Here is a 15,056-nt window from a genome sequence, read left to right as displayed (position 1 = left end):
AAGCGCCTAGAGCTTCTGACCGATCTCTTGCCGCGTGATTACATCCATGCGCAACTTGTGTCAGGTGCTGTTAGTGGCGGATAATTGGGAACTGCACTTGGATGATCAGCATTATTGTCATGAGTTTACTAAATCAAGCATCTCCTACCTTGGCAAGTGCAGTAAGTGAGTCACAACAGAGTTCTTTAGATTGTTGTTTCTTTTGTCATGGCTTTGTTGCCATCATGCCACCTCCGACTTTAGTCTAGACTACTGCCCAGTAAAAGTCTTACTCTCCGGATTTCTTGCATCGTACAGTATATATATATATATATATATATATAGCGTGTAAACAGGGTAAAAAAAAAAAAGAACACACAATCTTTCAATCTATCGGCGTGAATTTCATTTAAATAGAGCTTTCAGGTCATCCCAAATTAACCCTTTTCCCATTGCTGGTGTATCCCAACCAGGGACAGCCTATGCTCCCAAGAGAGGCTCTCCCAGACCCTAACCCACAGCTCAGCCCCCAGCTTCAGCTATCGCGTAGGCTGCATCAGAGGTTCGTACATGTCTGTGGCACACTTTTGGCCCGGGTGTCAGGATGTGCAAGTGAAAAAAACAAACCTTTTGCAGGCAACTCCAGGTGTGAACATCTATTTCCATGTATTTATCTGCTCTATCTATTTCAGCCTGGTCCGTCTAAGCTCTCCTCTGTGCCCCCCCCCCCCAAGTTCATCCTGCCCCAGAGTGAAATTAACTCAGTTAAGCTGGGCAGGAAACCACTGCTTCGCTGTGGACCAATATTAGCTGATTGTCATGCCACTCATTATAGAACACTAAGAAGGAGCTTCTTTCTCACACCAGTGAAAAATGTTCATTTGTCGTCCCACGAGCACGTGAGTCCACCCCCTCCACATTCAGCAACAAGATTGTTCGGATCTCTCACCTTTTTGTGAATGAAGTAACCCTGAACAACGCTCTCTGGCAGGTAGCTCTTCCTCCACGCAACTCATTCCGCAACTTCCACAGACGTCCCTTTTTTCAATATAGTACACTCTACAGATCTTACCCTGGTCTTTCAGTCACTGACCTCCTGCCATCTGGGCTCCCCCATCGTCGAAGGAGACGGCTGGCTCCCCAGAGAAGCACAACCCATCTCCCCCTTAGGGCCTTTGGTCTTTCTCCGCTCCACCCCAAAGCGGTCAGCCCCCCCCCACGTTCCAAGTGGTTGCTCCTCCACCTTCTGGAAATCTGAAAGCATTAATAAACTACCTAACACACGTCAGCACATCACGAGCAGTCAGTTCAATACAATTGGACAGGATTTGTTCTGTACGATCTTATTTAGCACCCCTCAGAAAGTGAGGGGACACCGTGTGCTTGGTATACCACAGAGACGACGGCTTGCGGCATTGAGCTGCAGTGGTCAAAGAGCAGGAGTTTGTCAGTTTTGACTCAGCGGTCAGAGTTCTGCTTGTGGTGCATTGGAGGTTAAATCAATGAGATTATACTACTCGTGCTGAGCTGTGTTTGTGACATAATGAGCTTGTGTGTGTGTGTGTGTTAAAGGAGGGGTGGTGCCAGAGGACTAGCTCTCTGAAAGTACACTGTAGCTGTGGCTTTCTTCGAGCTCGGTCAGGATGAGAGCAGCCCTGTTCATTGTTTATCTCCTTCCTGCGCTGACAGCGATAGCGCAGGCATCGCCGGGTAAGAAAACATTTCATTTCAAACTCACATTCTGATGCAGCAGCCACTGTGAGGGACACATGCGTCGGTTCACTGTACAAGATTTCCTATCTTAGAAGCCCAATAACGGCCTTATTGGCGGCTTGACCACTCGTGTGTGAGTTCTTTTTGAAGGAATCTTGAAAGGATTAGGGACTCTTTCCAAGCCCGCCAAGTGATCCCGGTTTATAACAAATTCTTTATTAGATGGTCAAATGTTTTGCATTTAAAAATTGAAAAGGATACAGTTAGAATAAGTAGTAAGTCTAGCTGTCAGTAAATGTGGTAAATAGTTGAATATTTGTCTCTGAAATGTCGGGAAGTAAAGGTGCAAAGTAGCACAAAATGGACTCAAGTAAAGTGGAGGTACCACAAATTTGTTCACTCCTAATAATACTTTGTCATCTTTTGACACAATGCCCTAAAGATCACAACAGGCGGCATAAGAATATTGTCTTCGGCGTGCAGTATCTTTCGTAAACTAAACACTTCACGGCAAAACAAGAATGAGATGTGTGGAAAGTGCTACCTCACAGTATATGTTGCTGTCAGAAATGCCTCGGTATGCTTTGCGGTATTTTTTGCCAGTTTTTGCATGGAATATTTCCATAACAATATGTGGAGGGTAGCTGCCAGTGTATACAGTGGACACACAGCCATGCTAGTCAAATGGAAATGGACTGTTTTCACGTAGAATGGATTTCTAAATGTGTTTTCCACACTTTTTGGGAAATATCATTGTACTCATGATACAATGCTAAGCTACATGCAGTATCCAAGTGTTTTCCCCCCCCCCCCCATGTGTTCTACAAGAAATGAACAGTAAAGACTTCGGAAGGTCACCGCCAGTTAAACGTGCGGTTATTTTTTTGGGGGGGCATTTATTGGATTGTGACGGCTGATGAGAGACAGAAAGAGGCAGGAGAGAGGGGGGGGAGGGTTAGGGTACTACCAGGGGAGCTACACCACCAGTGTTGTGTCCAAGGTCCAGTGGAAACTCCACAAACACAACCATATCACAGTAACGGAGATACACAGCAGATGAAAAGACCAGGCATATAGGAAATATTGCACACATCCACAGCCTAATCCTCAATATCAAAACTATCCAGCGTCCACCGGCTTTTCCCTTCATTTTAGCACTGCAACTGCACAAAAACCAACTTGACGTGTCTGATGTTTACTGTGACGTATCGCCTAATTCTCTGCACGATTTCAACTTTTGAACATCAAAACAGCAAATCAAAGGTAATCCAGGTGTGGCGTGCCCTGGAAAACGCATATGCATTGATTGTAAGCTTGCAAAAAGACACTGGGATTCAACATGCACATACCACACGCTCGTATCTTTCGCCAGGGAGCGTCGACCTTGTGGTCTCTCTGGAAAATGGCAGAATCAGAGGGGAACATGTGATGGTGAAAGGCACGGAGAGGGGAGTGAAGCAATACCTGGGAATCCCCTTTGCCCGACCCCCTGTGGGGCCTCTCCGCTTGGCTGCCCCCCGCGACGCAGAGCCCTGGGAGGGGGAGAGAGATGGCACACACCAGCCCCCCATGTAAGACTGAGCGACCACTGAATCAACTGAATATTCAGTTCTTTCGCTCTCTGGGTGACACACTTCTCTCTCTCTCTCTCTCTCTCTCTCTTTCTACCTCAGGTGTATCCAGGATCCGGAAATAGTGGTGAATGTTTCCAGGACCATGTCAATGCAGTACACCCCACCAGAGCTTTCAGAGGACTGTCTGTACCTGAACGTGTACACGCCAGCTGAGGCAACAAAAGGGGACAAGCTGCCGGTGAGATCAAGTGTGCAAAAGTGAAATCCAGTGGAACAGCCCTGCATCAAGCAGTAACTTTGTGAAAGGGAGGGACTTGCTCAGCGATACTCAACTTGCAGCCCGTGGGCCAAATCTGGCGGGTGGCGGGGCGGGGAGTGAAAATAAATTGATTCACAGTGGTATTTTGTGTTTGTTCGTACCAATTGGTATATGTATATAATAATGTCCCTGCGGCTGTTGCTTGGGAAGTTGCACATCAGCCTGTCAGCGGTTTCAAAAAGTTCACGTACACTTGACCTTCAGGGTTTTGCTTTTCAAAAGCCTTGTGTCATGTTGCAAAAGTGGCCCCAGGGGCAAAGCGAGTGGCCCCTGGACTGGACTTTATCATTTTATGGGGCAGCACCAAGACCACATTTCACTGGCCGACTCCATGACAGCTGGTTGCCGCCACGCAGCGCTAACGCTAATCTCCTGCTAACGTAAACACAGTTTGATGCTCGTTTGTGTGTGTTTGTATGTGTCTCGCGTTTTGTTGTCGTGCGGCAGGTGATGGTGTGGATCCATGGAGGAGGTTTGGCAATGGGTGCGGCATCTCAGTATGATGGTGCTCCGCTGGCAGCTTATGAAAACGTGGTGATGGTTATAATTCAGTATCGCCTCGGCATTCTAGGATTCCTGAGGTAAGGAGCTGCGTTGGCCATTTGTCAGTTTCAGAAATAAACCGGAAACTGGAAACATTCTTCTATACTTTTCTCAGTGAAATGATTCCCTGAGAATCCAAAGCAAGTGTCTTGATGTTTCCTGTCCCAAAGCACTGGAGACGAACACGCTCAGGGCAACTGGGGTTTCTTGGATCAGCTGGCAGCCCTGAGATGGGTGCAGGCAAATGTCGAGGCCTTTGGCGGAAATCCACAAGCCGTCACGGTCGCCGGAGAATCTGCAGGGGGCATCAGTGCATCCATACTGGTAGAAAAAAAATATATATGTTTGAGTGCATCTTGAGTGTATCATTCATCATGTCCATTTGTCAAGTGGTGTGTTTCTCTCTGACGAACAGACTCTCTCTCCACAAGCAAAAGGACTGTTTCAGAGGGCGATTTTTCAAAGTGGAGTAGCAACACTTGGGACCTACACTACTAGCCACCCTTTGGGTCATGCCAAGGTACTGCAGCATCTCAAACATCCATCAAACACATGCTTATTCTTTTGAACATGTAACTGAGGGGCCGTATTTAAGACAAAAACACAACACCGGCGTGTTATGTCACGGCATCATGGTGAACATTAAGTCCTTTATTTGTCACATGCACGGCAATTACAGTGAAGCCGTTTGATGGTTTCCTCCAGCAACGCTTAAACCAAATGTACAATACAATACAATATATAAACATGTTAGTCAACAGTTTTTTTACAATTCGAATCTTTCGCTGCTAAATGCTCCACTTGTTCACCGGCTAGTTGCTACCTTGCTGAAAAAGAAGTTGATGAGAGCGAAATTCCATGCCGGAAAAACCAAAATAACAGTCCAAAATAGACTGAAAAGCTCTGTAGAGCTGAAAGGAAGTGCAGAACTGCCTTTACATTACACATGGCCACATTTTCATTTAAAATCTGTAGCCCCTTTCACATAATGCACAGGATACTTGCTCAGGAGCTAGTATGATTTTTGGTGTCTTCCATCAACTTTTCCGAGTAAAACACAAAAAGTCATGCCGTCGTTTCATATCATAGTTTAACAGTGATTGCTCCAAAACTTTTTTTTTACTTTACATTAATGACATTTGCAATGTTATGATTTGTTAAAATGTGTCATTTCTTTGCAGACGATATACATTTATTTTGCTCTGGGGGGAAATATTTAAAGGGAGCTGGGAATCCTCAAAACGTGGTTTGATGGAAATGTATGGTTTTTTGGAAATAGAGAAAAGAAATAGATGAGGATATTCAATTAAAACATCTGTGTTTTTGAGATTAAATTCCTATCGTGGAAACAACATATTGAGTCCATCAAAGGAAAAACTGCGTGGAATTGTATAAATTCAATCATTTTACTGCAAAAACAAGCCATACGCATGATCAGTAAGGCTGGTTACTATGATCACACGAATCCGCTGTCTATAAATTCTCATGTTGTGAAATTGAATGATTTGGTATATTATGAAATAATGCAAATAATGTTCAGAGCTAAATCAAAGTCACTACCAGACTGTGTACAAAATAATACATAGTTATATGTTTATAATTGCTGTATTATGCGTGAAGACTGAATAAAATACTACTACTAGTACTACTACCACATAAGGCACGACATGTAAATCCAGTCATAGTGCCTTATCTGTTGGATGCAGACATGTCACGTGTGAATCAGACTTTAACATAGATTTCTCCACGTAGGAAAACTATCTATGATTCACTGAAACTGAAAGAACAAGGCCAAAATGTTTCGCTCGCTGCAGCCTGAAAGTTTCACGAACAACAACTAATTGAACCTGTTTATGGATAGATAGGAGCAAGCAAGCCAGTAGATCACGGAGCATGGAGATCCAGCAGAGATGCTAGCAAAGCAAATAGGCTAAATTCTGTAATAAGAATACACTTTCATCCAAAGATCATCGCCAACCTCACTGGGTGTGACCGCAGCAGCACAGAGGAACTGGTTCGGTGTATGAGGGGGAAAAGCAAAGATGAGCTAGTCGACGCGACGAAAAAGGTAAACGGACTCGGTGGTGAGATACACAAAGATAAGACACGATGTGAACGGTATACAAGCAGATGTTATACTCTAGATGTATTTTAGCTTTCATTTTGATTGGGTGTTTCATTTTCTCTCGCGTTTCCTGGATCCTTGTGTCTTGACAGTGTGGTTCAAGTTAAATCAGGAGCCCAAAACTAGTCAGAACATAAAGAAACCTGAAGCTGTCAATATGAAGATTCTTGCATGGCACAGAATTCCAGAGGGTGAACAAACCAACAGAGAGGGGAATTTGCATTTTGTCTAGGATCAGTGTCGAGCCTAACTTTAGCCACAAGATGGCAGCCTGTGAGCACCCTTGACTGGGAAACAACCACTGAGTGTTCGGCTTGCCAAAGTCGCACTGATGCCCAATAACAGCAACGTTTCCACCTTGTGTTTAGATGAAACTCTACTTGGGAGCCGTGGTGGACGGTGAGTTTCTGACTGACACGGCAGAGGAGCTTCTCAAGAGGAGAGAGGTGCTGAAGGTCCCCGTGATGATGGGAATAACCGACCATGAGTTTGGATGGATCCTGCCTCAGGTCGCACAGCTCATTCAGTGGTTTCAGGCGTAACGCGCTTTACTCAGCCTCTGCAAACCTTTTTTTTTTTTTTTCTGTTTACGCTGAGGTGGTTTTCTTCATCTCACAGAGCTTTGCCCCTCCTGGCTGGGAGAACGGCATGAACAGAGAGTCCGTGCTGGCGGTGGTGAACATGTTCAATCCAGCAGGGGTGAGCTGCTCGTTGGCGATACTGGACACGGACTGATTGTTTGATAGATTGGTTTTAATTGAAGAGAGTTTATTTATTTTATATGACACTTTTTAATTGTATTTGACTGTATAATTGTACAGTTTACACATTTAATTCTTTGTTATTATTACTTATCATTTGACTATTTGTTGCCCCCCCCCCCACCCCAAAAAATAAAAAAAACTATTCATTCAAAAAATCAATAACAACAATTGAATTACATGTTAAATACTAAATTTGCCCTTCATGGGGAAAATTGAGGCAGGCAAGTTGCGAACACAAATACACACACACACACACACACACACACACAAACACATACACAAAAACAGTCCAAAAATACAAAATATGATCATTAAAAAAAAAAAAAAGTTGAAATATAATAAATAATAAATATGATATCAGTGTCCATTACAGCAAATAACATCACTTTTCATTTTGGCTGGTTTTATCGAATGAAACCTTTCTCAAGATTTTCTCAGGTTTTCTCAGAAAGAGCGGTCAATTATAGAGTTAAACATTCTTCTCCATCTTCCTCAATGAAAACTCTAGAATGTATTTCCAAAGTTTCCACATCACACTTGAATGAACCGCATATTGAACCATGATTGGCTTCCAAAAAGTCCTACTTGTACACACACACACACGTGAAACTGAGATTTAAGGAGAGCAGAGGAAGTTCTCCCTTTCAGCAGATGAATGTGAAAACAGTCGTCTATTGTCAAGAAAAAAACATATATCAGACACAAATTGATATTCCTGAAAAAAAAACAAAAAAAACAGCACCACGTAAGTGTGACATCTGACGGCCCAACCTTCCTCCCTGTTCTAGGCCTCCTTCGCCAATGGCCTCATCATGGACGAATACCTGAAAGACGCCAAAACGCCAGAGGAGATCAGAGACGGGTTCACCGAAATCATCGGAGACCTGCTGATGACGTTGCCTGTCGTCAAGGTGGCCGGGTACCACTCAGGTCAGAGTGGGGGAGAGCTTCTTGACAGGCCTGTGTAGGAAGGACACTCTGTCAGCGTTGGTGCAGTTTGCTCCTACAGATGTAAGGAAACCTCTATTCTTTTCTCTCCCCGGTGTGTTTGGTGTTGTAGATGCGGGTGTTCCAGTTTACATGTACGAGTTCGTATACCGCGCTGAGATCCACAAACACACCAGACCCAGCTTTGTGAAGGCGGACCACGCAGATGATGTCGGCTTCATGTTCGGTGGATGCTTCTGGGATGGACACATAAAAATCATAGGTAGGTTATATGCAATGTGCCACCCATGATAGATATTCATATTGTCTTTTCTCATTGCATGCATGCCAGCGCCGAGTAATGTGGATTCAATATCAGGCGTGGCCATTTCATGCCCAAGTTCTGGGACTTGAAATGAAGGAGTGAGATCATGTGGCTACAGCACAAAAACACTGCAAGTCACTTCAGATCATGGCTGTCGGTATTTGTGATTGTGCTCATCCTGTGCCATCCTCAGGCAACATCACCAAGGAAGATGAACGGCTCTGTCGGACCATGATGACATACTGGGCCAATTTCGCCCGTAACGGGTGAGCACAAAAGTAACGACGACATCATTAAAGTGGCACACGTCAATATTTTTATGTCAACAACAGAAAAAAGACGAAAGGAATATGAAAGGGGGTCGCCTACCCTCGGCTTTATGGAGCTTTTTTAGCATCTTTTAGCTCATTTTTATTGGTTGTTTGATTCAGGCCTGGTCCAGGTTGCTAAAAGTCTAAATACAAAGGGGGGGCAGTTGCTCACAGACACACATTTTTTTAAAGGAGCCCTTGAATTAGATATTGTTATGACATGTAATGGTCAAAATCAGTTATTTCAACCAAAATTATAATTCAATAATATTGCCTACTGTAGCCTTAAGTCTTATTAATTACATATTTATATGAACATATAAGTAAGTTTAATTTAAGTAACAAATGAAAATAGACATGATGTGCAAAATTAGCATTCCATTCAACCATGCAATAAGGCAGCGGCTAAAAATGTATACAGACATTCATTCTAAAGGCTGATATGAAATCAGTAGCAAACATATACATAGACGAGCTTCTTTGCGGCATAGTCTGCCCTAATGTCTGTAGCTGGCATGTTTGAATGTCTCCCCAGCTCTCCCAATGGTCCCAGTCTGGTCAGCTGGCCTCAGTATGACAGACAGAAGCAGGAGTACATGGAGTTGGGCCTGGCGCAGACGGTGAGACAGAAACTGAAGAAGGACAGGGTCCATTTTTCTACTGTCACCCTCCCTCAGAAGCTGGAGCAGTTAGCAGCAGCGGTCAAACCTGGAAATTGATCTCTGCAAGATGTCATATTGTTTGTATTGGTCCCAAGTTTGAGAGTTTTTATGCCTCACTGGGCTTCTTTCCTAAGTCTTTTAATCCCACGTGTCTTATTTTCTATGTGTATATTGCAACATAGCTGTAATTAAATGAAATCCTTTCATTGCAAAGAAAGCGACGTGTGTCTCTTGTTTGCGCCCCCGATGGCACTGTTTGTAGAAGCAGTTTGAAATTAGTTTTTTAAGGACAAAGAGAGATACTATAGGTGAGTGAGTGAGAATGGGATTCCCATAAATTTGGAAATTAAAATGATTTCCCATAAATAAATTTACTATATATATATTTAACACGCCATGTAAAATATTCAAAAAGATGTGCAAACTGGCCGGTTAACAATTAACCATGGGGAAATACACAAGGCTAATACATCATCATGTGCTAAGGAATAGGGGCCTCTTTTTCAAAAATCTAGTCTCAGTTTATACCTGCCGTTTTGTTAATGTCATGAAATAGTCAAGCCTTTGATTAATTAAATAATTTTATGACAAATATTCAAGAACTGCATTCAGTTGTGTGAGTTGAGGGAATTAATTTAAAAAAAAAGAAAAAAAACCTTCCTCAAAATACATTTTTTCTCCAATTGTTGTTACTCGAGGTCCAAATGTAGCCATCATGCTTTTATTGTGGAGGAAATATCCGGTCGTATTCGTGCTGACCTGAAGCGGCGCCACGGCTGCTCATTGGCTGTGCTGCTTCCTGACGTCATTGGGTCCCCCCTCCCCTCCCCGCCCTCCCTTCGCTTTCTCCTCTGTTTGCGCATGCGCCGTTCTCCCGAAAACCCACAGACTCGAGCAAAATCTACGCCGCCTCGGCGAGAAGACGAGCAGTGAGGACCAGGAGCAGCACTGTTCCCCGGTCAGCGCGGGACGTTTCATGTACGTACAGCTGTCACTTAATGTTGCCGTCTGATAAAATAGCAATTCAACACCTTCGAGACTCACTGCGACTTGTAAACGCCATTTTTTTTTTTTTTTTTTTTAGCATATTGTTATGTGAAAGGGTTTGGGGTCAAAGCGGCGGGTTAATTGTCCCCCTTCTCCTGATGGTTTGGCCCTAATGGTTGTTTTGACGTGCGTTTGGCTGCCCTTGCAGATGACTTACACCTCCGCGACTGACGTGGGGGTTGCCCCTAAATGCCAGCGAGCAACGTTACAGGAAACGTCAGCCTTTTGCGGTGTTTATTCAGTGCTGCTTCCTATCTCAGCTGTCAAGTGCGCCCAGTCCAGCAACTTCAACTCAACGGTCAGCATTCGTGTTTAAACGACAAGCTGTGGTCTGCGCCGTGGGAGTCCGAGCACCTGTTTTCTTTCGTATGGTTTTTAACTATTCATTTATGAATTCATCCGCGGTAGATTCTGGCCGTCGCCTAGGGAGACGGCGTAAACCAAACCTCATTCAGTAAGACTGCAATATAAGGTGACCTTGCTTATTGACAAAGATATATATAGGAGGTGAAACATGACACAAAGCTTTTTGTCCACATTTATATTCGGCGAATGAACCATCAACGAAGCACGTTGTATTTGTGGGAAATGTCAACTTTTGTAGTTCGCCCACATGTAAATTGAACAAGCTTCCAACATAAATCGACCCTGCACCGTGGTCGGTCGTGGCAAAGTTGCGCCGAAGGATATTAACATTTTACAACAGAAGTGCGGCTCTGTAGTACTGTTAGGTATGCCGCATTGGAGAATACCTCCTCTGTGATTTGCACCAACAATCAAGTCAAAGGCCTTTCAAGTTAAAGCAAAGGCCAGCCTGTTTATCGAATGTTTTAATGGAGTCTGGCGTGGCGTTCTCTCCATTCGTGGCAGAGTAGCAGGTACACAAGCAGATGGCAGATAACACATAGCCCTAAATAAAGCAGCACATAATGAGTACTTAATAACTATAGACAGTGAACACTGCACACACAGGAGCTAGAAATGTAGCTTATTAAATATGTACAAATGTTTAGAGTCATGATTTCTATATTGATCAAGTCCCCATGCTACATGTTTAAAATCTGCATTCACACTACTTTTCTCATTCCATCAGTCTAGAGGTCTTTCATAGCCGCATGACGGTTAAAGGAAAGGCCAGCCCGAAAATAGATATTACATGGAGCACCAGTTCTTTCTAGATAGAGTCTGTGTTTGGTGTTATCTGGAAGTGCACATGGAGGAGAACTTCCTCCCTGGTTTTGTGGCATCCATCGCTCTTTTCACCATGGATTTGTAGGGTTTATTTAGCTGCTATGTCATGCATGTTCCACTCAGATCTTGAAAGATGGAGGAAAGACTTGAAGTATTTATTAGCTTCCATATGAGCATGGGTTGCACAGGCATGGTATTCTGTCTCGACTGCTCTGCTGTGTTACATATTAGATTGTGGTGGGAGAGCAACAACAGAGAGACATGGGGTTCAAATGAAACAAGAGAGTACTCCTCTCTGACCTGTCTGTGCTGTCACTGAATATGCGTGTCTGCAGTGGGAAGATTAACTATTAAAACCAAACCCTGGTAGTTTCAGTTTTGCACTCTTAATGTAAGAAACACGTTGTTGCAGTCGCATGGTAGATGTGGCGGATAAGGTGCAGCTGTCTTGTGCTACTGTTTTTTTCTGTCCCCATAAATCCTAGCGTGTCCTCTGAAAACAGATTTCGTGTAGCTGTGTTTGGTGTGTTGCCTGTGGTGAGCAGATTACATCTGTAAGTGCAAGTCCCCTCAGCCGGTACGCTGGCCAACCTCAGCCGAGGTTCTGCGCCTAACTTATCTGCCATCAGCCACTTCTGCTTGTCACACATCTATTGTAGCTTGTGATGTGAGGTCGTGCAGTTCAGCCGTCGCGCTCCGGCACTGCGGTGCCCAAACTGAGCTATAAATGTGGAATTCGAAAGGTATTTGGCTCCATAAAACAAAGTAACCGTATTATAAGCGACAGTAAATCAATGGTTGCTTGGCTAGGTGGTGGGATTTCTGGCTTTCAGGCTGTATTGTAAAACTTTATTATTGCTGTAAGTCACACAGAGCAGTAGTCCCTACTTGTTGCTGATAAAAGTTATTACTGCCCCTGTTAATGCCTGTAACCAGGGGCCTGATATGGTCCAATCTTGTTCCTCCTCTATAAGGGGCCGGGGCCAACAGAGTCCATTCAAGATATGAAATTCCTGCACCTAAAACACTTCACGTCACTTTCTGCTGCCTGTAAAAGTCACTGATACACCTCGGCAGGATCAGTTTGGGACTGAAAGGACCCGTTCTTGGTTTAGGCACAATACAATAACTTTTCCAGCTCTTTGAACGTATTCATCCAAAGTATCAAAAGTGGCGAGACAAAGAATGTACTCACTGCCTTTGTTTTGGCGACTGAGACGCCCCAGTAGACACAATAATAAGATACTGAGCAACGTACCCTCTCAAGTTACACAAGGAAGCCAAAGCATTGTGGGTATGGGTAAGTCCCTAGTTGGGTATTGGTTCCTACCTTCCATCAGACTGAGCTTTGTTCAGCAGTGCTTGAGAGAGCGCTTTGGGTAAAGGACTAGTGGCCTCAGAAGAGGACTTTGAAAATACCTTGCCCCCGTGTTTCCCACTAATTACCTAGAACATAGCGGCCCGCCACAGTTTCATTATGAACTGAAAATATTTTCACACTTCTCATGATAACATAAAAGATCTCATGCATCCGAGACACCAAGGCATTCTGAGGACACAACATTGTTCTTCATAGATCTAGCCTCTGAGTTTTGTTCTCTATGTGCACCAGATTGATGCATTTAACTTTAAAATGTGCAAAATGTTATTCCGGGGAGCATGCCCACTGTAGTCTCGCAAAGTCCTGTGTGAAACATTGCCTTGCCCACATGCTGAATTTATATTCTATAATATACCGTCTTTGACCCGGAAGAAAAAAGCGGAGTAATTGCTCTGCATGTGCTGCATATTGCTTATAAAGTTAAGGTGACTGAGACAGATGAACCGTGAAACACCGCAAGTGTTGAGGGGTAACAGCGAGTCAGCTCATTTCTTGCTTAACTGATGTTTCTGCGGATGAGTGTGCTGAATAATATTTCCTGGGGGTGGGAGAGGCTGCACATTGCATAACGTGGCGCTGGCTTCCATGTGTGAATCATGCTAAGTGCAGCGTGCAACTGAAAGTGAGAAAAGAGTCTTGTGATGCTGTTGTGCTGCACAGATCCTCTCTGTCCTCTCTCTTCTGTAATGATAGAAGCGCCGCGGTCTGCGTACATTACCTCAAGGGCTAGTGTTTGTGCGGGGGCTTGCGGTTGCTGTGTGGGGGCTCACCTTCTTGCTCATGGAAGCAGAAATACTGCAGCCTTTGCTGTCTGGGTGAAGGAACGCTGATTTACCGAGTCCCCCAGTGTGTGTGTGTGTGTGTGTGTGCGTGTGTGCGTGTGCGTGCGTGCTGTGGCCGTGGCAGGACAGGAGGACAGGCCACATTAATCAGGCCAAATGGCGTCACCGGTCGGCAGGTGATTGTACCACTGCCATCCATCCTCAGCAGGAAATCGTGACTGACTGAGGGGCCCTGCTGCTGGCCTCCCAGATAAAAGCTGTGAGGGGAAAGACGTGACGGGTGACGGGTTTCACACCTCTAGCATCGCCAGTAAGACTGATGAACTGTGGGCCGTATGCTCAGCTTGCCTCTTCATTGTAAAGTAAAAAGTCGTTAGCTAATGTTTTACAGCTTTTAGGACATAATGATTTAACTAAGGGCTATTTAAGTGTTCATACTGAGAAGTTGATGTACCTCAAAACCAAAAACCGAGTCTCTTTCACTAAGTCTATGAGACAATTCTGTCTCATATTTCTGTGTCACCCTGGGTCTTACTCACTAAATACTGCGTTATATAACCACCTCGTCTTCAGAGCTGCAGCCCAAACATACAGTAGGCCCAAGGGGCTCCTTGCCTAGCTTGTGTGTATGTGCGTTTAGGCTAACAATGTAATAGCGGTGTTTGTTCGGTCAGAGAACCAAAAGGTGCTCTGTGATCGGTGATCTACAGCAGATTAGCCCCAAGGAAAGGGTACAGGGTGTGTGTGTGTGTGTGTGTGTGTGTGTGTGTGTGTGTGTGTGTGTGTGTGTGTGTGAGACGAGCAGCTGTTGCTGTTTTGTGCCTCAGAGCATGTGAGGCCAGGGTGAAGTGTCCTGGGAAGTCCTGAGTGGGAGTCGGCAGTAAGATACTGTGCCACGACTGCCATATATGTAAAATCAGACCAGTCCTATCTGAGTTACACAACACGATGTGCAGACACTTTCTGATTGTGGGAAACTGTTTGAACACAGACGCCAGACACCAGAGGTTTAAGATTTGAGTTTCTTGCCTTTTGTGGTTTTTCAATCAATCATTTCAACTTCCCATTATTTGCACGACGCAAACGCTGACTTATGAATAAAAAGGAACTAGTCAGAGATTTCATAAATACAAGCAAAGGGAACCGCTAATGAACTGCAACGTCCTGTTCACACCCAGAAGGTGCAGTTCTTGCTCAAAATGGAATTAATTTCCCTTTTCCTTTTTGTAAGAAAGGAACGGGGCTGCTGGAGGTCTCTTTCTACCAACCTCTGATCAAGGAAACACACGAGTATCTCCTAGCAGGAAGTTTTGTTATTTTTGAATTTTCACACCACGAAACCTGCTCTGCTCAGCTAACATTCTTTAAAGGTGAACGTCTATACTGATCAGCAACCACAGGAAATCCCCTCAC

At 44.3% G+C, this 15,056-nt stretch overlaps 1 protein-coding gene across 1 annotated transcript; it reads left to right on the top strand.

Annotated features, from left to right (window-relative positions):
* The first annotated feature begins 1,622 nt into the window (after nucleotides 1–1,622).
* On the top strand, nucleotides 1,623–9,299 carry ces3 (carboxylesterase 3). The gene is made up of 13 exons (XM_070907478.1): nucleotides 1,623–1,689; nucleotides 3,065–3,263; nucleotides 3,366–3,504; nucleotides 4,033–4,166; nucleotides 4,299–4,452; nucleotides 4,544–4,648; nucleotides 6,095–6,196; nucleotides 6,622–6,762; nucleotides 6,872–6,952; nucleotides 7,806–7,947; nucleotides 8,078–8,227; nucleotides 8,463–8,535; nucleotides 9,116–9,299. The coding sequence occupies exons 1-13, from the start codon at nucleotides 1,623–1,625 to the stop codon at nucleotides 9,297–9,299; spliced, it is 1,671 nt and encodes a 556-aa protein (XP_070763579.1).
* The last annotated feature ends 5,757 nt before the right edge of the window (nucleotides 9,300–15,056 follow it).

This window comes from Enoplosus armatus, chromosome 6 (genome assembly GCF_043641665.1).
Source record: "Enoplosus armatus isolate fEnoArm2 chromosome 6, fEnoArm2.hap1, whole genome shotgun sequence".
NCBI lineage: Eukaryota > Metazoa > Chordata > Actinopteri > Centrarchiformes > Enoplosidae > Enoplosus > Enoplosus armatus.
Note: the sequence above shows the minus strand (reverse complement) of the source record. Positions and strands in the feature narration are given on the sequence as shown.

Coding starts and splice junctions, on each gene's coding strand:
- ces3 (XM_070907478.1), top strand. CDS start 1,623: ATGAGAGCAGCCCTGTTCATTGTTTATCTCCTTCCTGCGCTGACAGCG. Junction 6,763..6,871: donor TTGGATGGATCCTGCCTCAG/GTCGCACAGCTC, acceptor TTCATCTCACAG/AGCTTTGCCCCTCCTGGCTG. Junction 7,948..8,077: donor GGTGGCCGGGTACCACTCAG/GTCAGAGTGGGG, acceptor TTGGTGTTGTAG/ATGCGGGTGTTCCAGTTTAC.